This window comes from Alexandromys fortis, unplaced genomic scaffold (assembly GCF_014885135.2).
Source record: "Alexandromys fortis isolate MF-2015 unplaced genomic scaffold, M_Fortis_MF-2015_v1.1 scaffold_51, whole genome shotgun sequence".
NCBI classification, from domain to species: Eukaryota; Metazoa; Chordata; class Mammalia; order Rodentia; family Cricetidae; genus Alexandromys; species Alexandromys fortis.
The window spans coordinates 7558591-7584014 of NW_026067925.1; the positions used below are offsets into that span (position 1 = coordinate 7558591).

Below are 25424 nucleotides of genomic sequence, written 5' to 3' on the forward strand. Positions count from 1 at the left end.
TCTTTCTTGAATGCACTCATTTCAGGTTGTGCCCAGTCTCTTCATGCAAACTGCTTTTCCCAGCACCACTGTTGGCTCGTGTGTTAACAGGTGTAGTGATTACTTCTAGTCCCAGTCTTAGTTGACTTTTTTTTACCTTTGCCACTGCTCTATACGAAAACACTTAACTTTGTGTCCATTTCTCGGTCTCCAAACAAGCCCTCATCTCCCCAATTTCTGAGGATCCAGGTGTTCTAGGGCTCAGCCGTGGAACTTCCCCTATACACTTTCCTAATGACATGAGAGCTCCTTACCTTTTACTTAAAACATGTCTTAACTGTCTAAGTAACATGCTCATAACTCCTGATATTTCCTATCAAAATTGCCCTGTTGAAAGAGCCAGTTTGTTCTTCCCTCTACTCCCCAGTTCCTGTTTCTTTGTATCCTAAGAATTAACCAACTGTCTCTTGTCGTCTTCTCATACTCATCATACTCTTCCAGCTGTTTGCCATGCTCCTTTTACACAGGCCTCCGTAAGGCCCAAGAGCCTTGTCTTGGGATGCTCAGGCTTCTGTCCTGGACTGGTCTTCATCCTAATACTTCCTTGACTGGTGCCTTACATTGACTTTCCTTAGCTACCTGCATAAGCACAGCTTTTCTGATTACTCCATTTAAATTTCTGTCTTCTCCTTAGCAGTTAAGACTTTCTAATGTACTGAATATTTTGTGTACTTTCATTTATATCCCTGTTGCTAGAATTTAAATGATTGGCAAAGAATTTTGTCAATCTAAAACCTTTTTACATTATAATACAATTACATCATTATGCTCTCCTTTCCTTTTTCCATTTCTTCTCCTGTCCACTTGCTCCAACTCCTCTTGTGTTGTTTCCCCTCTTCCCAAATTGATGGCCTCTTTTTCTTTGATGATTATTTACACACACACACACACACACACACACACACACACACACTTACACTTTTCTGAGTCTATTCAGTGTTGTTCGTGTGTATATAATTTCAAGGCTGACTACTTGGTTTTAGATAAACAATTAGGTAGCTCATTTCTCCCCCTCCCAACTAACTAACAGCTATCGTTAGTTGCTTATGGTTCTGTGTCTAGGAGCGATTTACTGATAAATGTCCACCATCTCAGATATCTTTAGTGTGCATTCAGAAAAGCACCTCACTTTAAAGTTTTGAATTTCAAATCCTATTAATGAACACATACAGGTGGTTTTGACTACTGTTTCAGTAAACTTGTCAAATTGTTTTGAATTCCTAATAATCCTTCATTAAACTTTATAATTTTTGGAGTTTTAAATTTAAAAATAGTTTGGTGATAGAAGTTTTTATTTAAAAATATTTCTACAAATAAAGTAATTTTTCAGAAAAAAATTGTAGTGCTTTTATAGGATTCTAGAGATTTTACTATAGAAATTCAAATCTGTATCTTACATAAAGATTTTAAAATTCTTTTTTTCTTCAAATTTTATTGCAATATGAACCAACCTTTTTTTTTTTGTTTCTTTGATTCAGTGTTCTTTCTGACCGGAGTTGCTTAAGAGTCACAGCAGGTCCCACCTCACTGGATCTTGATGTTAATGTCCAGAGGACTCTAGATAATAACCTAGCAACTGAAGCTTATGAAAGAAGAATTAAGCGACTAGAACAGGAAAAACTTGAACTTACTAGAAAACTTCAAGGTAAATATTTTAATATTTTACTTATTTGAATTGAACTTACAGTGTTTTGAGCTACATTATAAGGGAATGTTTTACCTTCAGAAGTTTTTTTGTAAATGGTAAAAAAAGAATGTGCTGTAGAAATGGGTGCAGAAAAGAGTATAATACCATTGATGTAAACATATCACACAGTAGTAAACAACACAATAATGTTTATTTCTATAATGATGTGTATTTCTACAGGTCTGTCAATGTATGGAATAGAATACCTCTGGGGTCGGGAGACTGGAACTGTCAGGAAAAAAGTACCCTTCTCACACTGCCATAAACTCTTGTGATTTTTCATACTATATATGACCAGACCAGTCCTTATACACTGTTACCATGATATTCTGTGATGGTCTGAAGTACACTCCAATACTCTTACGTGTTCACTTCTTTGCAGGGATTTTGATCTCTCCGTATCCTGCTCAGATTCACAGAATCCCGCAATCAACATTGCATAGTTTTTTGCGTTCTCCTTTCTCACTCTGATCAGTGATATTTCTCTTGCTCCCTCATTCTCTGCTTTCCTTCGGAGGCTTTTGCTGTATTTATGTAAGGATGCCCTTGCTTCCTCTGTTCTCTCTTGTGCGTGTTTTGCTCCTCATTCAAAGTGTCAGTTGAATTCTGCATCTGAGTTGTCTATGAGCTTGCTGCTATCTGTCTTTTCTCTTTGATTATTGCTCATATTCTCCCACTATTCCAAATGCCTTGTAAGTTTAATTGACTAAGATGAGTGAAAATAAGAGACAATTGAATTATTACTATTTTTACCTCAGAAAATGTTTTCCCACTCTTCTTCCAATCAGTAATTGAGTCTGAACAAGACTGGATAGCAATTTTAATTAAATATAGTCCACCTCTAATGTCAGATGTGAAGGAAGGATTAGGTAGAGCCTGGTAGGCGCTCTTTCTCCTTTACTCATAACTATGGGAGATTTTTTTCTAGTCTTCAGCATCCTTGTCTTACTATTTCCAAATCTAAAAACAATAAATAAATACCTTGGTGAGGAGACTGTCTCTGACTTGATGCAAATACAGTAGCTATACTAATAGGACAAGAATGCCTCCTCTCAACATCCTAGTCCCTAGCCCCACATTCTCTAGGAGGCTTGGTTGTTTTTCTCAGCATAATAGTCCTCAATTTTACGGGACTAGCAAGATGGTCTAGTGAGAAAGGGCACCTGTTGACAAGCCTAACGACTCAAGTGTAATCCTTGGAACTCCTGTGGTAGAAGGAGAGAACTGACGGTTGACAACTGTCCTCTGTCTTCTGTGTGAGTGCAATGACATGTGTACCCTCACATGTAAAACACTCCTCCAAAAAAGAAAAGTTGAAAATCCCTCAGTTTAAGTGAAACTTCAACCAGGACAAAGCTCTAGGTTAGAGCTGTTGAGACTGCCTTTCATCTTAGAATGGCTTACTTCTCTATGATTCATTTTACTTGGTCTTTGCTTTTACAAGTCCATAGTGGTTTCACAGACAAGATTTTTTATTTTTATTTTTTTAAATATTTGTTTATTTATTTATTATGTATACAATATTCTGTCTGTATGTCTGAAGGCCAGAAGAGGGCGCCAGACCTCTTTACAGATGGTTGTGAGCCACCATGTGGTTGCTGGGAATTGAACTCAGGACCTTTGGAAGAGCAGGCAATGCTCTTAACCACTGAGCCATCTCTCCAGCCCCCAGACAAGATTTTTTAATTGCTTAATTTTATATTTCAAAATTATTTAGTATATTTTTACTGGTTACAAAAGGAACAATAGAGCAATAGCCATTCCTGTTCCATTTCATAACAAATGAGAGCTTTCTATACCTCAGTATGTAGTGTGGTTTTGATGTCTGAGTTCTTTAATTTTTTCTAAGACAGTGTTGTTACAATTACACATGAGTTACGGTATTTGGGAAAAACAAACTGTGTTGACTAAGCTGTCTTCCAAGTCTTGAATTTAAGTGTCTTTTAAATAAACTAAAACAGTGAATGTTCTTTTCCAAATAAATACAACAGAATCAATTTTAATATGTATTGGACCTAAATAAAAAAAATTTTTGATACCAAAGTTATGATCAGCTGTATGGTATAGTATATCTTATACTTTTTATTCAGGCTAAGAAATGTTTTTCAGTGACCATAAATGTCAGGGTCATGACATATTTTATCTGTGTGTGATTTGTGTTAATTCACCAAGAACTACACTAAAAGGGGCCTTATTTTGGAGCCCTTTCCTAAATAGCAGAAAAGCTGTTTTAGAACAAAGGATGGTTTCATTTCTGATATAAAATGTTCTTCTGTGTCTGTTGCGAAAACCCGGGAAATAAGACTTATTACAGTGTTCATATTTCGTTTTACATTTCATTTTCTACATACAACTTCAAGATAAATTGATCTCTATTTCTAGCAAATGTTTTAACTAAATTGATAATCTAGTCACCTATAGCTAGTCCTTTAATTTCCTATGTAAAATCCAGAAGGTCTCCATGTCCGCACACTATGTAACAGTACATCCAACATTTATTCATGTCTTATTCAGTTCTTCATGTTATATGAAATATGATTATTTTTACTCTTAAGATGATGGTCTCTGCTAGGAAAAAAAATCATAGAAGTCTGAAAAGTTAATTTTTGTCATAGTTGGTCAGTAGTACTTCAAGCCCCAAATCTCATTTATAGAAAATTGAGTCATTCAACTCTATGGATTTTGGATATCTTGCTTACAAACTTAAACAGATGCAAAAGAACTGTATGCTTTAATGTGTTCTTAAGCAGTTTTTTTCCAATGAGTAGATGTTCTGATTAGTGAAACTATTTTTAAAAATGTGTAGAGACATATTGACATTAGTTTTAAAAAATGTAAGTCTCTGATTTTTTTCTTTAATTCTTTTTTTCTTTTAGAGTCAACACAGACTGTTCAGGCTTTGCAGTATTCAACTGTTGACGGTCCACTAACAGCAAGCAAAGATTTAGAAATTAAAAGCCTGAAAGAAGAGATTGAAAAGCTAAGGAAACAAGTAGCAGGTAATGTTCTGAGGTTCATCATTAATTTAGTAGATTTTAAGAAATGGTTTTACTCATGCTTAACTGTCTATTGAGTCTTGTTGATGTTGTGTGTTATGAATTATATGGCATTGAAGAAAAGGCAAATAAAAATTAGTTTTGGCTTCATGGAGTTCATAATTTGACCCAGAAAGTAAATATTTAAGTCACCATTGCCACACAGGTGAAGGTGCTTTAAGAAAAGTAAAAAAAAAAGTTACTTAGAGAATACAGAGAAAACACACCCACCTAGAGAAAACAAAGATTACTAACATAATTAATTTAGTGTTAGAATTTGCCTGGAAAATTATATATATGAGTGTGAAGTATGATATTTGAAGAAGAAAAGGGCTTCTGCAGACAAGAGAATAGCACATATATAAACATCAAATATCAAATCATATATATATTGAAGGCTATAAATTTCTCTTTTAGTATTGACATTACTGTGCCCTACAAAATTTCAGTATGTTGTATTTTCATTTTTTCTCAAATGTTTTAAATTTTTTCGTTTTGATTCAAATTGAGAAGTATGTCATTTACTTTGAGTGTCTGAAGAATTAACTTCTATATTTCTCTAACCAGTTTTGCAATACCCTTTATGATTTCAGTTCTTTGTTTTATGCCTAAGATATGGTTATCTTAACCTATATGCTCTGGGCACTTGTGATAAATGTGTATTCCTGCTATTCTAGATGGTTTGTTTTAGAAATATTTATTAGATCCCATTGGTGGAGAATATATTTGAGATTTTCTATAGTCCTGTTGGTTTTTTATTTAGTTACATTATTCATTATTAAGACAGACATGATTTCCCTCTTGTTGAGCAGGCCTTATGTCTAATTAGATAGCTGTAGGTTGCTGCTAAGATGTGAGTGCCACTACTACACCCTTAGGAATATCTTGCATGCTGGTTGTTGTGGTTCCTGGACACACTGACATCTCTTCATTGCCAGGTGGAACAGAAGTATACTTCCCAATTTGCTCTCCACTGACACTCTGGGAACCTCATAATCTTAACTAGTTGTTTTTGTTATTGTTGTTATTGTTTTAAAATGTCACTTTTGTGGGTGCACTTTGGTATTCTCATTGAATTTCAGTTGGAAATTCAAATTCAGCCCCCATGGTTGACAGGGGTCAGCATAGGAATACAGAAGTTTCAGAGATCTGCCTGGCTCTGCCTCCTGAGAGCTGGGATTAAAGGTGTGCACCACTATGTCATGTAGGTTGCTGTGATGTTTAAGTCAAATATAACAATAATTTTCTATGAGTTTTTTGTTTGTTTTATTTATCTGTTAATGATTTTGGAGCATTTTATGGCCCACTTAATGTAATGCAGAGACCTAAGGTATCAGAAACTTAGGGTCATCAAAGACTAAGCTGGGGTAGTAGCTCTGAGTTTGTTGTTTTATCCTAATGGAATTTAAGGGTAGATATTTCTTTTGCATGAACATTATGGCCAACAGCCTTTATCAAGCCTTTATTTTCCTTTATTCTGGAAAAATGAGATGAATGTTCCAAGAGTTGGGAAGAGTACCAAAGAATAGAAAAAGTTGTTGAATTTCCTTTTTCCAGGTGTTTTATAGGGCAGTGGCAGAAACTGGACAAAAACAGGTGTAATCTCTTTTTTTATTGGTTAATTGCTTGGGGCCATCAAAGGTTAAACCAATAGAAGATCCATATGCTCTGTTCATGTCCTCTCTGAACCAACCTGTTGTAATAGGAGCGGCAGGGCTGCGTCCCCGGCACCCGGCCACCCACATGGCTAGCTTATGCCCCGAAATAATTACACAGAAACTGTATTCTTTTAAACACTGCCTGGCCCATTAGTTCCAGCCTCTTATTGGCTAGCTCTTACATATTGATCTAAGCCAGTTCTAATAATCTGTGTAGCCCACGAGGTGGCTTACCAGGGAAGATCTTAACTTGCGTCTGTCTGGAGTGGAAGAACCATGGTGACTCCTTGACTCAGCTTCTTTCTCCCAGCATTCTGTTCTGTTTACTCCACCTACCTAATTTTTGTCCTATCAGAGGCCAAGGCAGTTTCTTTATTTAACCAATGAAACAACAGATAGAAAGATGACCCTCCTCCATCACCAACCAAGGAGATCATGATGTTTTGTTCGTGCTTGCTCACACACAGTTAGGAATAGTTGAAGCCCACATTTATCCATCTCTGACTCTGGCTTAATTATTGACCTTGACTGGTTATTAGCTGTTAAGTTACTTGAATACCATTACAACCTTTTGACCTTGCTGGTATCTTGCTAACTGTTCATTATATTAAACTGTATTTGTTTTCAGAGCCACTAAAATGTATATAGAGTGTTATTGGTTAGCTCTTTATCTATGGGGTGGTCTGGAGAAATATTGAGCACTTTCACATCTTGTACAATTGTTACCACCATTTGTCTTTTTCATCATCTCAAAACAGAAACAAAATGAAACAATAACTATTTTTCTACTGCCTCAAGCCTCTACTTTATTCTTCCATAAATTTTACTCTTTCAGAAACTTCATATAATAGAACTACCCAGTATTTGTTGTTTTGTGTTTGGCTTATTTCACTTGGTGTAATGTTGTCAAGGATCATCTATGTTGTAGGATGTTTATATTAGAAATGTCTACTTTTTACTTTTAAAATGCTGAGCAATGTTTCATTTATATTCATATAATAGATTTTACTTTTGCCTTCATCTGTCACTGGATATGTAGGTTGCTTTTGCCTTTTGACAATAGATAATAATGCAGTTATGAACACAAATTTATACTTTCTGGCCAGGTTCCTCTTTTTACTGTTTACTGTTTCACCCCATAGTGAAATTGTAGATCATATATTGTTTTTTTAAAAGAATTTCTATTCCATTTCCCATAGCAGATATACAGTTATTCATTTCCACTGTTAATATTCATGCATTTTTTTTAAAAATTAAATGAATTCACTTTGTTCTAATTAACTTATAAATGAAAGCATAACATAACTAGTTTAAGGAAGCCCCTGGACCAGCCCTAATCTCTGTCCACCTCAGGAAACTTGTATGCAGTTAGATCAGCCATTCTCAACATTTCCAGTGAAGCTCTAGACTACCCACATGCTTTATTTCTTGTATTTTTAAATGATTACTATTGTAGGCTTCATGATGAAAATTAAAGTTTCTAACTATCCATGCAGTATATGAAGACAAAATAAAGTTTGAATGTGGTTATTAAGTATTAAGTTTTCTTTATATGGGACCTGAAGGTGCATACCGATGCACACAGATTTACTGCTGTGAGTTTAAAGTCTGTTGTTAGCATCTCACAATACCGTACTTGTAGTGTTCTTAAAGCAGACCTTTCTTCATAAAGGAGTATGAATGACAGCTATCTCTTATGAAAACCCAATAGCCTGATGTACTGGCATCTAAAATATTATATATAATTGATTCAAGTTGAATATATGTCTTGATTTTAATAAATATAGGCTCATTTTGTATATTAGTTTAAAATAATTAAATAATAACGTTGATTTTAGAACAAATCCTGTTATTTGGCAGTAACTTTCCAATTGCATAGTCTTAGGCAACTTATTCAGAATTTGCTAAATCTGTTTCATATAATTTTCCCAAATGAAAAGAATTACCAGTATGCCTTTTAATCCAAAGGATGGGGGAAATAAAATTTGCTCTAGGTAAATACTGCTGTTATTCTGGTTTTCATTTGTTTATATTGTATATCTGAATTAAAGTTTTGGGTTTTTTTTTTTTTTTTAGAAGTTAATCGTTTGGAACAACAACTTGAAGAAGCTAATTCTCTGAGACGAGAGCTAGATGATGCTTTTAGGCAAATCAAGGCTTTTGAAAAACAAATCAAAACTTTGCAGCAGGAAAGGGACGAGCTAAATAAGGTATGCATATATGAATGGATCTTTAAAGCTGTTTCTATAGGTTTCATCTTTTATAACTAGAGTATTGGAAGTATTCCTAGTAAATGACTATATATTTTCTATAGAAATTTGAAATGAAATTTTTATGCTAACCTAAAACATTAGTTTTAAATGATTTTTTTTAAGATTGATTTTATTTTCAACTATGTGGATCTGTGGGGTGGTATGTGCCTGTCAAGGTCAGAGGCATTGGATCCCGTGGCACTGGAGTTACAAGCAGTTATAAGATGCCTAATACGTGTGCTGGGAACTGAACTTTGGTCCTCTGCAAGAGCAGAAGGTGCTCTTAAACACTGAGCCATCTCTCAGTCCCCTACATTTTTAATAATTATTTTGGTGTATGACATTCTGTAGATGAAGGTTGCTTGTGTGTTTTCTGGCCACCCAAGCCCAAATAATAGCACAGAAATGTTATTAATTAAAAACTGCTTTAAGCCAATAGCTTAGGCTTCTTGTTAACTAATTCTTACAGCTTAAATTAATCCATTTCTATTATTTTATATTTTACCATGAGGTTGTGGCCTGCCGGTAAAGTTCCTGGGTCTGTCTCCTCTGGTGGCTACGTTGCATCTCTCTGACTCTGCCTTCTTTTCTACTCTATCTCTGCTTGAAATTCACACCTTGTTCTGTTCTTCACTGTCATAAGCCCGAAGCAGCTTCTTTATTAACCAGTGGTAATAAAAGACATTCATAGCATAGAGAGGAGAATCCCACATCAACATTCTTCATTAGCTAGTAATAGGGAACTCAAATTCTTGAGGCTTTAAAGTAAAAACTTTTTGTTTGTTTGGAAAGTTAAAAGCTTTGACTTAGAAAGAAGTGTTACTGAAAAAGACATAAGAAAAACAAATAGTAGAATCTATTGTCTATAAAAATTTTAAATATAGATTTTAGATTGTAAATGATATTTTAGTTTTAATTTATATTTTCTAATGTTTAATGTCATGTATCTGACACATGTTCATTATATATTTTTGTTATAATTTGCCGATATGCACATTAATAGGTTATAATTTAAAATCTCCTTTATAATTTATTCATTCTTTAAATGTCATTTTCTTTTTCAAAGCAGTATGGGGGAAGAAAAGTTAGTCACTTTTATAAGAACTTTGTGTAACATTTAAATGGTACTAGGCATTGCCACAAAATCTATTCATAATTAAGATTATAGAACAGCCCAGAAGACAGTAGGAAAAGACTTGAACCACATGCTGGTAAGCACCATGAATGTCATTAACAACGTCAGACTAATGGCAGTGTAGGTAGTAGTTTCTGCACAGAGTAAATTTTATTTAATGATTTGATATACAAAGTACTGATTAATGTAGAATGAAGTCCTTATGGGCGTAAATTATAAGTCTTACTACCAGTAAAAAATGGAATTAAGATAAAATAAGCTTATGCTAATAAGGGAGCTATTACAGACGAAATTGAATTAGATGAGCACAGTTTTGTTTCTACTTACTGCAATATTGAGTTTTGGTTTGTGTAGATGCATCTAAACCTGGGGACAGTATAATAGCACTTGGCAATTATGACTGCAATTCTCTTTCCTATAATAATAATGTACTAATATTAGTGGTTTATGAGTTTCATTGTACAGTCAAATTTAGCTAACATAATAAACACAAAAATCCAATGTCTTGATTTTTAGGAACAAGTTTATTTTTGACAATTTTGAGTACATTTTAGTGTTAACAATCCTGTTAGTATATTTTGAAAATATGTTAGTGTCAAAAAGAAGTGTTATACCAGTAAGGTATAATAATAAAATAATGAATAAAGATTTGGTTAATGGCCTACGGGCAGGAGGGAAAGCAATTTCATTTTCTTTGCATCCTAACCAGTGCTTATTTGCTTTTGCCCTTTTTGTAATAACCATTCTGACAGTTGTAAAGTGATAACTAATTCTGGCTTTGATTTTTCATTTCTGTGGTGGTTAGTTATCTTGACTATCTCTTTATATAGCTGTTGACTTTAAGTTTTCCTTGGATCACTGTCCACTTAGGTCCTCTGCTTATTTTTAATTAGTTTAGCAAAAAATGTTTTTATGGTAATGCTAAAATGTTTTCTGGTATTCCAGTTTTTATATTCTTTTATATAATACAGAAGTTTCTATGTTCAATGACGTTTCATATGCTGCATTTATTTGTCTTAATCAATCTCATCTATATTCAGACTTTGGTCTAACATGACCATGTAGTCTAATGTGCATTTGTCTAATTTTTTAAATGGCTATATATCTTTAACTACATGCCTCTTCATCATTTTATGTAATTTCTTTTACAAAATGTACGTGTTTTTCTACTTGGTCGCTTTTGTTATTTATAAGAATTCTTGAAATTTTCCAACATCCTTCACTTAATGTGCAGATTAAAGATGCTTGTCAATGGCTTTTCTGTTTGTTCTCTGATGAACCAGAGCTTGTATGTGTAACGTACTTTTGCCAGTACACTTAAGTTAGTGCATTTGTTGGCTCATACACTATTAAGAAATCAGAGGTTTAAAAGAATCTCCTAAGTTATATACTTAATTTTAAGCCTGATCTTTGATATTTATTATGATTTTTATTATTTTGATATTATGTCTCTAAACACTAGAAACTAATTTTTGCTTACCTGTCATCACTGGACTCTTACTCAGTGCTTCCTTTGGTCCCTGGTCCTTGTGATCTCTGTGGAAAGAATCATTATGAAACAGACACACAGCATGAGGTAGAAGATAGGTGGAATTTATTATAGCACAAAGTAGAATTCCTTTGCACATGCTCGAGGGATGAGAGTTGACAGTGGTCAAAGAGGCCATTGTGTCAGCGTACTCTTAGGTAGGCTTTATACTGTTTCTGAAGTCTGAAGTCTTTTTAAACAGCTTTTTCTGAAGGGTGTTTTCATTGTACAAGTGACTGAAAGGTCCATTTTAATTGTCTCTTCTGGAAGAGGTTGGAAATTCATTCTTGTTCTTTCTGAGAAGGCATTAAGCCATATAATAGTCTTGTAAATTCTAAATGTGCATCCAACCAACCAGAGCTAGAGATGTGACTCAGACCTTATTTTTTTGACCAATGATCAAAAGTCTTGCTACTGGTTATGAGGGAGTGGTTCATTCCTATTAGTTCTAACATATGAGGACCAAGTCAGCACTTTTAAAATTATTTAAATAATTCTCAGCCTTACACAGAACATACAAATAAAAAAAGATAGTTATCTTACTCATGACTACCCTCTAATGTGTATTAGTACAGGAAAAAATACTGAGAATTATAAATGCTGCTAATACCTAACTAGCTGCCTGACAGTGTGTTGTAAGAATTCAGTTTTCCTTTTTCCAATATGGCTAACCAGTTACTTGTGGACAGAATAGTTCTTTCCTCTGCTGTACATTGGCACCTCCATCATATAGCAAATTCCCTCTTAAATTAGTCTTGAAAATCGTGATGAAATTTTAATTGAAATTATATTTTATCACTGATTAATTATGGAATAATTATATTACATTATATTAAAGTTCATGTATGTTTATTATTATTTTGAATATACACTTAAATAAGAACATAGCAGATTGCCATCTGATAACATCAGTTTTTTTGTTTTGGTTTTTTCGAGACGGGGTTTCTCTGTGGCTTTGGAGCCTGTCCTGGAACTAGATCTGTAGTCCAGGCTGGTCTCGAACTCACAGAGATCCGCCTGCCTCTGCCTCCCGAGTGCTGGGATTAAAGGCGTGCGCCACCATCGCCTGGCAACATCAGTTTTTATTACAGAAGAATAACCTCCAAAATGTTTGTTCAGGTGTTAATATAGAAGAAAAAGGCAATACTGCTCTCCACTCCTTTTTTTTCCCCCCCGAGTCTCCTAGGAAGTCTGAAGAGAAATGTCTTGGACCTCTTCTCTGTGCCTTTGAAATAAAATTTAAAATTTAACTATTCTAGGCCTCAGTTAAGCTCCCAAATAATCTGCTTCACAAAAAAGTCCCCATAGTCCAGGGCACATGCAACCTCACCTTGACATGCCTTCAGAAGGTAAATAAATTTTCCCACTATTGAAATTTGTTATTAATTATTTTTTACGGCTCACATTTAGGAAAAGTGCCAAGTTTCAGTGAGATTTGTTAGGCTAATTGTGCAAAATATGAAAGCTGTTCCTGTCTAGTGCCACAGTCTTCTCATCCACCAGTGTAATATCTTTCCATATATATAAAGTTAATTAAATTGTATAATGTGGCTCAGTTGGTAGAGTGCTGGCCTGGCATGTTTAGAGCATTATGTTCAACCCCCAGCACTGCCTAAACAGACATGCTGATGCCTGTGATCCCTGTACAAGGGAAATGTAGGCAAGAAAGTCAGAAATTCAGCGGTGTCCTTGGCTACCTGGTGTTTCAGGTCAGCCTATGATCCATGAGTCCCCATTTCAATAACAAGAATGAATAAGCAAACAAAATGTGCTCTTTTATGAAATTGCTTGCTTTTCTTTAAATTATTTTATTATTTCATATTTTTAACATCTTTCAGCTTTATATTTTTTTCTGGCTTTTGTTAGCAGTTCTTGTCTAACTGCTGAACTCTTACTAACAGAATATGTTTTAGATTTTTTTCAAAACTCTCTACAAATAATAACTACTTTGTTTCTAACTTGTGGTTTTTATGGTTTCCATCTTTTGTAAGCTTATTTTGTTAGCTGGAACCTCAGAATAATGCTGAATAGAAATAGGAACATCAGGTATCAACCTGTTAATGATTTTAGAGAACATGCCTCAAAAATTTTACTACTGCTTGCTATATATGTTTTCAGAATATATTTTTCAATAAGTTAAGGAAATTGCTTTCTATTTTAATTTGCTATTCAATTTTTACTATTAAGAATAAGTATTGTGTTTACACAATGTTCATTCCTGTATATCATTTATATGATTCTGCTTTAAAACTTTGCATGCTGAATTATAGCAATGACTTCTCGAATTTTGCATGCAAATGGATGGAAATAGAAAACACTATCCTGAGTGAGGTAACCCAGACCCAAAAAGATGAACATGGGATGTACTCACTCATAATTGGTTTCTAGAGATAAATAAAGGTCAGTGAGTCTATAATTTGATCTCCTAAAGAAGCTAAATAAGAAGGTGATCCCAAAGAAAAACATATAGCTATCCTCCTGATTATGGGAAATAGACAAGATTGCCGGGCAAAAAATGGGATCTTGGGGGTGGGGTGGGAGGGAGGTAAGGGGAGATGGGGAGAGAAAAGTGAGAAGGGGAGGTTGGGGGGAACTTGGGAAACGGGATGTTTGGGATAAAGGAAGGAAGGATAGGGGAGCAGGGAAGCACACATCTTAATTAAGGGAGCCATCTTAGGGTTGGCAAGAGATTTGGTGCTCCCAGGTGCCCAGGGCGATGTCCCCAGTTAGTTCCTGGGGCAGCTGAGGACACAGAACCTGAAATGACCCTATCCTATAGCCATACTGAGGAATATCTTGCGTATCACCATAGAACCTTCATCTGGAGATGGATGGAGATAGAGACAGAGACCCACACTGGAGCACCGGACTGAATTATAGCTAAAAATATTCTCTATTCCACTGGTTCTCCTGGACTGGTTTCACTCTACCCATCAGGTCCAACTCACTAGCTCCTGTAGCTGCTTGTGAAATAACCACTCTGAGACTTATATTAATTACATACTCTTTAGTCTATTGGCTCAGGCGTCTCATTAACTAGCTCTTACATCTTAAATTAACCCATTTCTATTAGTCTGTGTATGGCCACGAGGCTGTGGCTTACTGGTAGGGTTCTGGTGTCTTTCTCCTTCGCTTGCTACATGGCGTCTGCCTGAACCCATCTTCTTTATCCCTGGATTCAGTTTAGTTTTTCTGCCTACTGATGTTTTGCCCTGCCATAGGCCTAAGCAGCTTCTTTATTAACCAATGGTAATAAAACATATTCATAGAATACAGAGGGGAATACCACATCAGTAAATTATAGTAAAAAGTTTTCTAATATGAAACACATTTTTTTTAGTCTGAATTACCCATGTATCATTTTCTAATGATAATATGATAGCATTGGTCATGTTTATGTGGATTATGTTTAATAGCACTGTTTTAAGTGTCATCCATGTATGTTTACACATACACACACACACGCACACCCCACATATGTGTAAAATGTCATTTATCCTCACAACAATCCATGGGTTATGTATTATTTTATTATTCCTGTTTGACTGAGACTCAACACTGAGTCAGTATTGAGGTGTTAACTTTCTCAGGGTCATTGGCAATAGGAAGTAGTAGAGCTAGCATTTCTATATATACTGAGTGTAACGTATCTAGGGATTTTATACATCACTGGAAATTATTTGCTCATCATAAAGTTTATATGAATTAAGTTGGCCTACACTTTTTATTTTACTTTTCTTGACTGTTTTTAATATAAGATCATGTTAGTAAGACAGTGTGCTTCCTTCTTATTGGAAAGATTCTCTATTTCTTATGTGGACTCTGAAATTGGCCCTCTTTTTTCTTTCTATTTCAGATTGTGTTTCCTGTGGTTGGGTTTATTTAATCGTTTGTTTATTTATTTGCTCTTTGGCTGTTTTGGGAACCTGCCAGCCAGCTTCCAAATAAATACACAGAGACTTAATATTTTCTTATAAACGCTCAGCCTTACCTTCGCTTGTTTCTTACCAGCTTTTATTAAACTATGCAATATATCTTTTGTCTCTGGACCTTTTTCTTTATCCTATATACTTTTCTTTTCTTCTTACTCCATGGGTGGCTGTGTAGCTGGGTGGTTGGCCCCTGATGGCCTTCTATCCTTCTCCTTTTTTTGCTCCTTGACTCTCTTCCCAAATTTCTCTTCCAGTTTATTCTGACTGCCAGTCCTGCCTATTCTTTCTCCTGCCTTGCTATTGGACCATCAGGTGTTTTAGACAGACAAAGTAACACAATTACACAGAGTTAAACAAAAGCAACATAAAAGAATGCAACACATTTTTGCATCATTAAACAAATATTCCACAGCATAAACAAATGTAACACATCTTAAAATAATATTCCACAACAGTTTTCCATATAGCTTTACAGCAACACCAGGTTTTAGTATATAAGAAACAGTGTGTTGCTTTTTAATTAAAAAATTATTAGTTTTAAATATGTTTGTATTGATCATTTTCCTCGTTGACAAATTATTTCCTTATAAATGTATCTTAAAGTTTTCCCTATAGAAAATTATATCATTTTCTTGTTGATTTATGATTTCATTGCAGTGCCTTGAAGCATGTCCTTTTTGTATCTGTTTGAAATCTACTGAGTTTTGATTCATGACTTAGACTTTAGTGTTCTTTTAAAAAATATTCAGTATATATTATTGAAAAGAGTATATATTCCCAAGACAGTGTGCAAACTTCTATACATAGAAAGCTTACTAGATCTTTTCAAACCCTTTGTGGGTGAAGGGTATGTAAGACAGAGTCTCATTGTGTAGCCCAGGATATCCTTATACTCAGTGCATAAACCAGGCTAACCTCAAACTCACGCTAACCCTCCCAAATGCTGGGTTTATACGTGTGGGCTCTACTTCAGGTTGTCTTTATAGCCACTATTGTGACTTGTTGATAATTAACGATTAGGAAATTGAAATTATTGTTGTGGCGATTTATTTCCTAATGTTCTCTAGTTTGGGCAATTTCTTTTCACTGTACTTTAAGACTGCCTTACAGAATTCACTAAATATTAGGATGGTTTGATTTCCTGTTCTGTTGAGTTCTGTGATTGTTTAGTAATATTCCCTATTCCTAACAATGCTTTTCCGCTAAGGTCTAGATTTGTTTATCTGGTATAACAAACTACCTTTATCTGCTGAGTTTGGTCCTTTGTATCTATTTTGATTACTAATGTATATGAATATGTTTCTGTTTCATTTTTCCCTTGTACTTATCATGCTGTGCTTCTTTTGTGTCCTTATTTTAATAAAATATAATTGTGCTAAAATGTATGTGGCATAGTTTTTCCCATATGAACCCTTTTGAGGCATAATTCCTCAGTGTTAAGTATGTGTGTATTGCTACGAAACCAATCTCTAGAATATTTTTTTGTTTTGCTAAATCATTTCTTACTTTTTGTTTTCTTGTTCATGATTTTCTTGTACCAATTCTGGTTTTTAGGCATTTGCATTTGAATTTTACAATGCTTATTAACAAAACCTAAATGTATTAAACTAGTCACCAAAATTCTTAAGGGCCTTTAATTCTGCTACTTTCTTCTAATTTATGTGCCGTCTCCACAGATATTTAGTATGTATATTTACTAGTAACTTTAAATCAGATATTTAAAATAATATAATCTTACACACATTTCTTCACATCCATGTATGCCAGGATCTTAACATTCTGTTTCCTTTGTATTCCATTGTCTCTCTAGAGCTGTTTTCCTTTTTCCTGAAATACAAGTGTAGAGTTTCCTTTAGTGCAGATCCGGTAGTGGTTTTGATACACTTTAGAAGTATTTTTTCTGAGTATACAGCATCATTTTCTTGTCTCTTTGAGTGTTTTTCCACTCTTTCTGTTACTACTTGTCTCTTCTGAGTCTGATAATCTAGTTTTGTTTTTCTGAGAGTAGAATATAAATGATTTACTCCCAACCCAAATTACTTTTTTTTAAAAAAAAATGTATTCCATGTGTGTCCATGTATATGTCTACACCTGCTGTGACATGGGTGTAGAGCTCAGATTATTAATTTGCAGAAGTCAGTTCTGTCCACTTTGCAGGACCCAGGGATCAAACACAGTGCCTTTACCCATTGAGCCTCCTCACTGTCCTCCCAAAGTCTTTATTTCTTTGTCTATTTTTAATCTTTCATGTATCAGTGTTTTGCTGTCATTGTTTGGTATGCCTAGTGCCCATGAAAGCTAGAAGAGGGCATTCTTTCTCCTGGAACTGGGGTTAGAGATGGTCATGAGCTGCCCTACATGGGTGCCGGAAATCAAACCCAGGTCCTCTGGATGACCACCAGTGTTCTTCACTGCTGAGCCGTCTCGTCAGCCCCCCCCCCAATTTTTTTGGAGAGTTTATTGTTGTAGTGTTTTCCAGTTTCATTTTTATACATTTCTGGGTTTAGGTTTCAATTCTTTTTTCATGCTTCATAAATATAAAGATTTCTATATAACATATATGTGTGCTTTTAATTTTGATAAATTTTTTAATGTCTAAATGGACCTACAGATTCTTTAATAGTGTGGTAGTTTTTATTAGTCTTTTCTCATTTCCCTGTTTTTATGATAATTCCTTTTATTTCTTCCAATGTCTCATACATATCCATCATATGCCAGTATTTAGTGATGCTCAAATACTTCTGATGTTTATTTTGTTTCCTTTTGTTGCCATTGATACCTTATAGTGCTTTTGTTCTTTGGTTCTTTGAAAATCTGTGGGTATGGGCTTATGTTCATTTGCTGTTAATGTTTGAATAAGCCAAGTTTCCTTGAAATTCCTTCCTACAGTTGCACTGACCTGAGTCTACAAAGCACCTCTAAATTAGTAATCTCAAATTTAGAGATGTTTTTCCTTGTTATTGGTCTAAGGGTTATTCTCCTCAGTAAGAAATAGGCAACTGTGTTTTGCTTATTATTTGTGGTCATTCAGCTTAATTAGAAAATTCTCCCAAATATTTATGAAATTTTGCAAATTATTTTGAACATCATAGTTTATGTTTTTTTATTCTGCTCATTCAGCTACCTCTTTGCTCTTGCATTTTAGCATAACATGTTGGCATAAAAATTTGAGAGTTGGTGTTGGAGAAGGCTCACTGATTAAGAGCACTAGCTGCTCTTGCAGAGTTCAGTACCCAGTACCCATGTGGGAGCCAGCAATTGCATATAACTTCAGTTTCATAGTTCTGTGCCCTCTTCTGGACTCAAATATGCAAGGGTGCACATTTTTAATACAGGCTAAAAGCATATACATAAATAAAAATAAATTTTAAAAACGAGTTTGAGAAGTTAAACAAGACATCATTCCCTTAATGTCTTTAGAAGTAGTGAATTTCCTTTAGTTGTCTTGAGGTTAATAATTGTGGCTCTTCATGACTTAATAATAGCTACTTTCATGACCTAATGTGGTCTCTAGGTTGCAGATTTGGTAACGTGTATTCTTTTTACAAAACTATAGGAACTAGTCCAGGCTAGTGAGCGATTAAAAAACCAATCCAAAGAGCTGAAAGACGCACACTGTCAGAGGAAACTGGCCATGCAGGAGTTCATGGAGATCAATGAACGACTAACAGAATTGCACACTCAAAAACAGAAACTTGCTCGCCATGTCCGAGATAAGGAAGAAGAGGTGGACCTGGTGATGCAAAAAGCTGAGAGCTTAAGGCAGGAGCTGCGCAGAGCAGAAAGAGCCAAGAAAGAGGTCAGTAGCCAGGCAAATTCCATAGTATCTGTAGAGTGGTGCTTTAAACTGCACTTAGAGACTAGTGAAATAATGTGCATTCCATTCTTTTAAGTTTTAATAGTTATTGTGTAGCTTAGTACTATAAACTAGTGTGAAGTTCACCATTCGAACTATAAATTTTCTTACAGTAATTTGCAAAGCTAACTATGAAATCTGCTCTTTTTGTTTTGAAGCTGGAAGTTCACACTGAAGCTCTTATTGCTGAAGCATCAAAGGACAGGAAGCTGCGTGAGCAGAGCGAGCATTACTCTAAACAACTGGAAAATGAATTGGAGGGACTGAAGGTATCACTTGACCTTTATGACTCCTGATGAATTTTCTCCTCTGCAAGCCTGATAGGACGACTAGCTTATTAAAACTCGTTGGTAAAAAATGAAAACTGCCTGTGCTTCCAGTCTAGTAGTCTCAGTTCTCAATCTCAGTAGGAGGGAGCTGATGGAGACTTGCTTGTCACACTCAAGTATTTTTAGTGGAGAGAAGAAATCCGTGAAGGGCTGCCTCCCTGAACAAGCTGTCCTTGTACCCTTAATGCATGCTGTAATAAGGTATCAAGAGTCCCTGTATTTGCCAATTTCCTCTCATTATTACAAAAGATTTGATTGAGGCAGCTTAAGGAAAGCAATGTTTATTTGGCTAATGATTTGAGGGTGTTGTTCATCATGGTCATTATGGAGAGCAGGATTTGAGGTCACATCACATTTGTAGTATGGACGTAGAGAGAGATGAAAGCTGCCACTCCTCTCACGCTCCCCTTTTTGTTCAGTCCAGGATTCCAGAGTTTGTCTTTCCATCTAGGTTAACCCAGTCTGGAAGCTCTCTCATACACATGCCCAAGGTTTGTTTCTGTGTTAATTTTCACATGAAGTTGACTGTTGGAATTAACCATCACACCACTACCTATTTTATAAATGACCCAAGAGAGGCCAACTCTAGCCACATGATCCAGTTTTAAGTTCTAGCCTGAGCAGTTACTAGCTACGTAACACTGGATGGAGCAGTTCCCTCCTGTTTTAATCCTCTCGTCTGTAGCTTCTCTTCTAGGGTATATAAGTACATGTACAAGATCACACCTCACAGTGCTCAGTAATTCTGCTCCTTTTGTGCTGCATTTGAATCCTGTAGTAACTGCAGCATGGTTTAATGACTGACTCACAGATGTCTTTCCTCACCAGAACTGTAATCTAGCTTGTTAAAAATATAGACAAATACATTATTGACCTGTGGTCATTTAAAAATACTTGTTTAATATATGTGCTTTTCAGTCAGTCAGTCACGTGATAGAAATGGCCATAACTGTGATGACTGAATATCAGAGAAACTGGTGTTTCTTTCTTTTACTTAATTCAGAAGAACTAGAAAGTGCAACCTAGAAGTCTTAGACATTTATTTTGCTTAGCTCTCTCATTACTGTGACCATTAGATCAAAAATAATACAATAGCGAATAAAAAATAAGTCAGTGAACCTAAAACTTTGTTTGAGATTAACACAATTGTCAAACCTTCAGCTAGACAGAACAGAAAAGGGAGCAAGGAGGAAAGGAGGATGTAGGGATTTAAAATCAGAAACAAAGGTGGGTGTTTTGCTTATGACCACAGAGAGTAAAAGAACTGTATGCCACTAGAATAGATGACCTAGATGAAATGGACCAAATAACCAAAAAAAGACTCAAAGTATAGAAAGTCAGATCTTTATTTTATACAAATAAAAAAATGAATTTTTAAAGAATCTTCTGATAGAGTTCAAGACCAGATTTTCCACTTATGAACTACTAGACATTTAAAGAACAGTTACCTAAACAAATCAACTTAAAGAAGGAAAAAGTTATTTTGGCTTATGATCTCGGTGTTGACAGAGGTTTCTGTCCCACCAAGCCCCACAGTCATTCAGTCCCAAAGAAATACACAAAGGTCTACATTAATCATAAACTTGTTGGCCTATTAGCTCAGGCTTCTTATTAATTAATTTTTACATCTTAGCCCATAATTCTTGTCTGTGTTAGCCATGTGCTTGATACCTTTCATCAGCAAGGCATTCACATCTGCATCCTCTATGTCTGGGTGACGACTGCAGACTGAGCTTTCCTCTTCCCAGAATTCTCTTGTTGTAGTCGCCCCACCTCTACTTCCTGCCTGGCTACTGGCCAATTAGCATTTTATTAGAATAATACAAGTGACAGGATAAAAAACCATTGTCCCACAGCATCTCGGAGGTTTTGACCCTATGTTACTTGGCTCTAATGACAAAACAGAACATCATGCCAAGGAGCATATAGGGGACGAAGACTGTTCAGTCATGAACTTATCAGTAGATTGATCCATTGATGGGAATAGAGCCCTCAGATCTCACACTTCAATAGTGACACCAGTGGGGTCCCAGCCTTCAACAAATAAACTTTTGTAACACTTCATATCCAAATAACACCTCCTTAAAGTCTTAAAAAAAAAAACAGAAGTGATAGAAATATAACTCATTCTTGAGGCCAGCATGGCCCTGAATACCAAAGCCAGAGGAAGACTTCACAAGGATATTACAAGCCAACATTTCTTATCAATATATATGCACAAATCCTCAACAAAATACTAGCATATTAGAATACTGAATTTTATAATACCAAAAGTATATTATAAAATGTAGATATCATGACCAAATAAGATATAGCTCAGGGATGTAGAGGTGGTTCAGCACAAGGAAAAACTTTCAATGGCTTTTTATTAAATTTGTTCTTTGGCAGTTTGCATATAAATAGTATATTCTGTTTAGTTTTAACCACTGTCTGCCCTCCTTTATCTCCTTCCCATTCCCAAGCCCCAAGCAGGTTCCTTTTCCGTACTCATAGAGGTTTTGTTTGTTTGTTTGTTTGTGTTGCTTTGTTTGTTGTGACCCATTGATTTTCACCATCTGTATAACCATGATGGAGCTATAAGTTTGAAGCTCGTGCGTTCCTCAGTGGGTGCACAGCTGAAGACAATAGCTGCCCCTTGCCCAGAACCTATGAGTAAGCGTTAGTTCAGCATGGGACATAGAGCCCTGTGAACCCCTCCACAGTCTGTGGTTGACATGACAGGCCCAGTATTGTGCCAGGTACATTGCAGACAGATGCATGCACTGTAAGATTATAAATTGCAAGTTGCTTTGGTTGTGTCCTGTCTAAAAGACAGCATTTCACAACCCCTCTATCTTCTGGAAAATATTTAAATTTGATACGTATGCTAAACCAGTGTATCAGTTATGCAGTGGGGTTGGTCAGAACTTACATTTCCTGTGATGATTGTGTATGGTGTTTGCAAGTAAGCATTAGCTCCTCTGTTTCTACTCTCTTTTCCACATGTACCTAGAATTGTGGAAATGTTCTCTTCCACATACGGGCTCCCTTTGCTCAGCCTTGATACAAGGGGAGGTTCTTAGTTTTACTGCAATTTGACATGCCATGCTTTGTTGACACCCATGGGGAGTCTGCCCCTTTCTGAACAGACTTAGAGGAAAAATATAAAAGGTGGAGGGGACGTAGGGAGAGGTTAAGTTTTTTTTTAAAGAATTGTGAAAATATAGTATGAGTCACCAGACAGTGGGTGCTTCAGAAGTGCATTCAAGTGCCGTTTCACATGGCCAAGAGCAGGAAAGGTAAACATATGCATAAATTGGGGCTGGAGAGGTTCAGTGGCTAAGCACACTCCCTGCTCTTCCAGAAAACTCTTCTGACATTCAGGCATACATGCAGAGAGAACATTGTATGCAAAATAAATAAGTAAATCTTTAAAAAGTTCAAAACATAACAAAAATCATATTAAAATATATTTTTATTTTTGAATTTCATATATTTATACTTTGTATTTTAGTCATATCTATTACAACTGTCTCCCTTAAACTCTTCCCAAAAATCTCTCACAGAAAGAATACCTGGCAAATCCTCTGGTGGGTGGGAGACAGACAGATAACACCATGCAGAGAGAGCTTGGGTATAGAGTTTATTTAATGTGTAGGGGGATTATGGAGTGGAAAGAGAGAGAAGGAGAGAGGGAGGGAGGGAGGGANGGGAGGGAGGGAGGGAGGGAGGGAGGGAGGGAGGGGAAGGGAGGAAGGAAGGGAGGGAAAAGAGGATGGGAGAGGCAGTAGTTATTTCTTCAGAAGAGGGGAGGAAGGGTGGAGAGAAGGTATGAGATCAACTTGCCTTGGGTGGTGGGATTGGGGATAGAAGGAGCTTGTCTCTTAAAGGGACAGGGTACTCAGGTGACAGGGAAGGTCAGCAAAATGATAACACTCACTGAATTCCCATGCCAACTTCATGTCTTTTTTTTTCATTACCCTACTGAGTCCAACTAATGCAGCCTGCATGTATGTAGTTAGGTGTAAGACCATACACCATGCAAGAACAATTTACCAGAAACAACCTCTGAAATAAACTGACTATCCTTACCCCAGTAACTAATAGTTTCTCAACTAGGTGTGGGGCCTTATTCCCTGATCTGTATGGGAATTTTCCTGGCTTGGTCTTGTGCAGGCAGCCACAGCAGCTGTGAGTTCATGAACACAATGCCCTGTCGTGTCCAAGACACTGTTTAGAAGTAGTCCTTCCCAACGTCTTTCTCTTACACACTTTTCTCCCTCTCTTTCTTGGCATTTTCTAGTCCTTGAGGGAAGGCAATATGATATCAATGTCACATTTAGGGCTGAGGACTTCGTCATCAGTTATTCTCTGTGCACTACTAACCAGTTGTGAGCCTCTGTATTAACCACTGTCCACTGAATAAAGAAATCAATGCATTGGGGGCTGATAGCTCATGGGTATAAAAATAAGTATTTAGAAGACAGTTTGATATCCATTTAACAAAACTAGGAGGCTGTCACTGGGAGCCTATTTTTGCATGTTTACAGTATTAGATATGAGCTCCATTCCATGAATCAGGCCTTAAATTCAGTCAGGAAGTAGTTGGTTATTCCCAGCAATATTCATGCAAGAAATCTCATGTTTCTTCCTCCAGCTAAGCATAATGGCTGTCTTGATACAAATTTAGACATACCTAGGAAGCAGGAATCTTACTTGAGAAAATGCCTCCATAAGATTGAACTCTAGGCAACTCTGTGTAGGTGTCTGAGGTCCCAGCTCATTGTGTGCAATACCACTCCTCAGCAGGTGGTCTTTGTTGGGTAAGAAAGCAGGCTAAGCAAACCATGAGGTGCAAGTCTGTAAATCAGTGCTCTTCCATGGCTCTACTTCAGTTCCTGCCTCAACTTTGCCCAGTGATGGTCTGTGACCTGAGTTCTAAGCTGAAATAAACTCTTTTATCCCCAGGTTTCTTTTAGTCATGGTGTTTATCACTGTATTAGAAACCCTAAGTGAGACAGTAGCTCATGCCTGTAACGCAAGTATTAGACTTCAGAAGCGGGACGAATGTGAGGCTAGCTTGGCCTATGTAGTGAATTCCATCATTGCCTAAGTGTGAGACTCTATCTCAGAAAAACACGTTTTTCCTCCTCCTTAATGTTTTCCTTAGAAGTTAACAGACCTGGTTTTTTCCTTTTGTAGACATGAAGATGTTTAGACCTTTTGTAATTTCTTTCTGAACATTACAAAAAGCCTTCTTTCTTTTCTTATATGTTGTAACTCAATCATGCCTTCCCTCATCTTAATCTTTTAAAGACAAGAATTTAATGCAAACTTTGACTCTTGCTTATTAGACATATGGTTAGATTTTTCTTAAATATATAATAACAATAAGCCTAGATAAAAATTTAAATATTTTTTGCTGGTTAGTTTTCATCAGCTTGACACAAGCTAGGGTCATCTGGGAAGAAAGAATCTCAACTGAGAGAAAGCCTCCATCAGATTGCCTGTAGGCACGTCTGTAGGGCATTTTCTTGATTAATGGTTTATGTGAGAGGGTCCAGATCACTTGAGGTCGTCCTGGGTGGTGTAAGAAAACAGGTTGCAGGAACCTTGGAAAACAAGCCAGTAAGCAGCACTCCTTTGTGATTCTGATTTAGTTCCTGTGCCTAGGTTCCTATCCTGAACTCCTGCCCTAGCTCCCCCCACCCACCATGATGGACTTTAACCTATATGATGAAATTAGCCACAAGTTGCTTTTGGTTATGGGTCTTTATCGTAACAATAGGGAGCAAACTAGAACAGATTGAAAACAAAAAAGTTATAAAATGCCAACAAAAAGTTCAAGTTAATCTCTGGCCTTAGTGTGCAGACTCAAAAATAGCAAAGACCGTAAAATAATATAAACCGAGGAAAGTATTTGTAATATATGGCAGAGAAAGAAGAGCCTTACATGTACCTTTTTGTGTGAGAGTATATATATGATATGCATAT

At 36.0% G+C, this 25424-nt stretch overlaps 1 protein-coding gene across 8 annotated transcripts in view; it reads left to right on the forward strand.

Moving 5' to 3' along the window:
* Window positions 1-25424, forward strand: part of Cdc42bpa (CDC42 binding protein kinase alpha) — a 204282-nt gene that overhangs the window by 112432 nt on the left and 66426 nt on the right. For 4 of the 8 annotated variants that reach the window (XM_050143074.1, XM_050143075.1, XM_050143076.1 and 1 more), the window contains exons 10-14: window positions 1518-1684; window positions 4603-4725; window positions 8496-8629; window positions 18823-19065; window positions 19281-19391. In XM_050143074.1, the coding sequence (XP_049999031.1) occupies window positions 1518-1684; window positions 4603-4725; window positions 8496-8629; window positions 18823-19065; window positions 19281-19391 (778 nt within the window). Of the gene's footprint in view, window positions 1-1517; window positions 1685-4602; window positions 4726-8495; window positions 8630-18822; window positions 19066-19280; window positions 19392-19870; window positions 19943-25424 lie in introns of all 8 variants that reach the window. The other 4 variants (XM_050143077.1, XM_050143073.1, XM_050143069.1 and 1 more) reach the window with 3 other exon arrangements.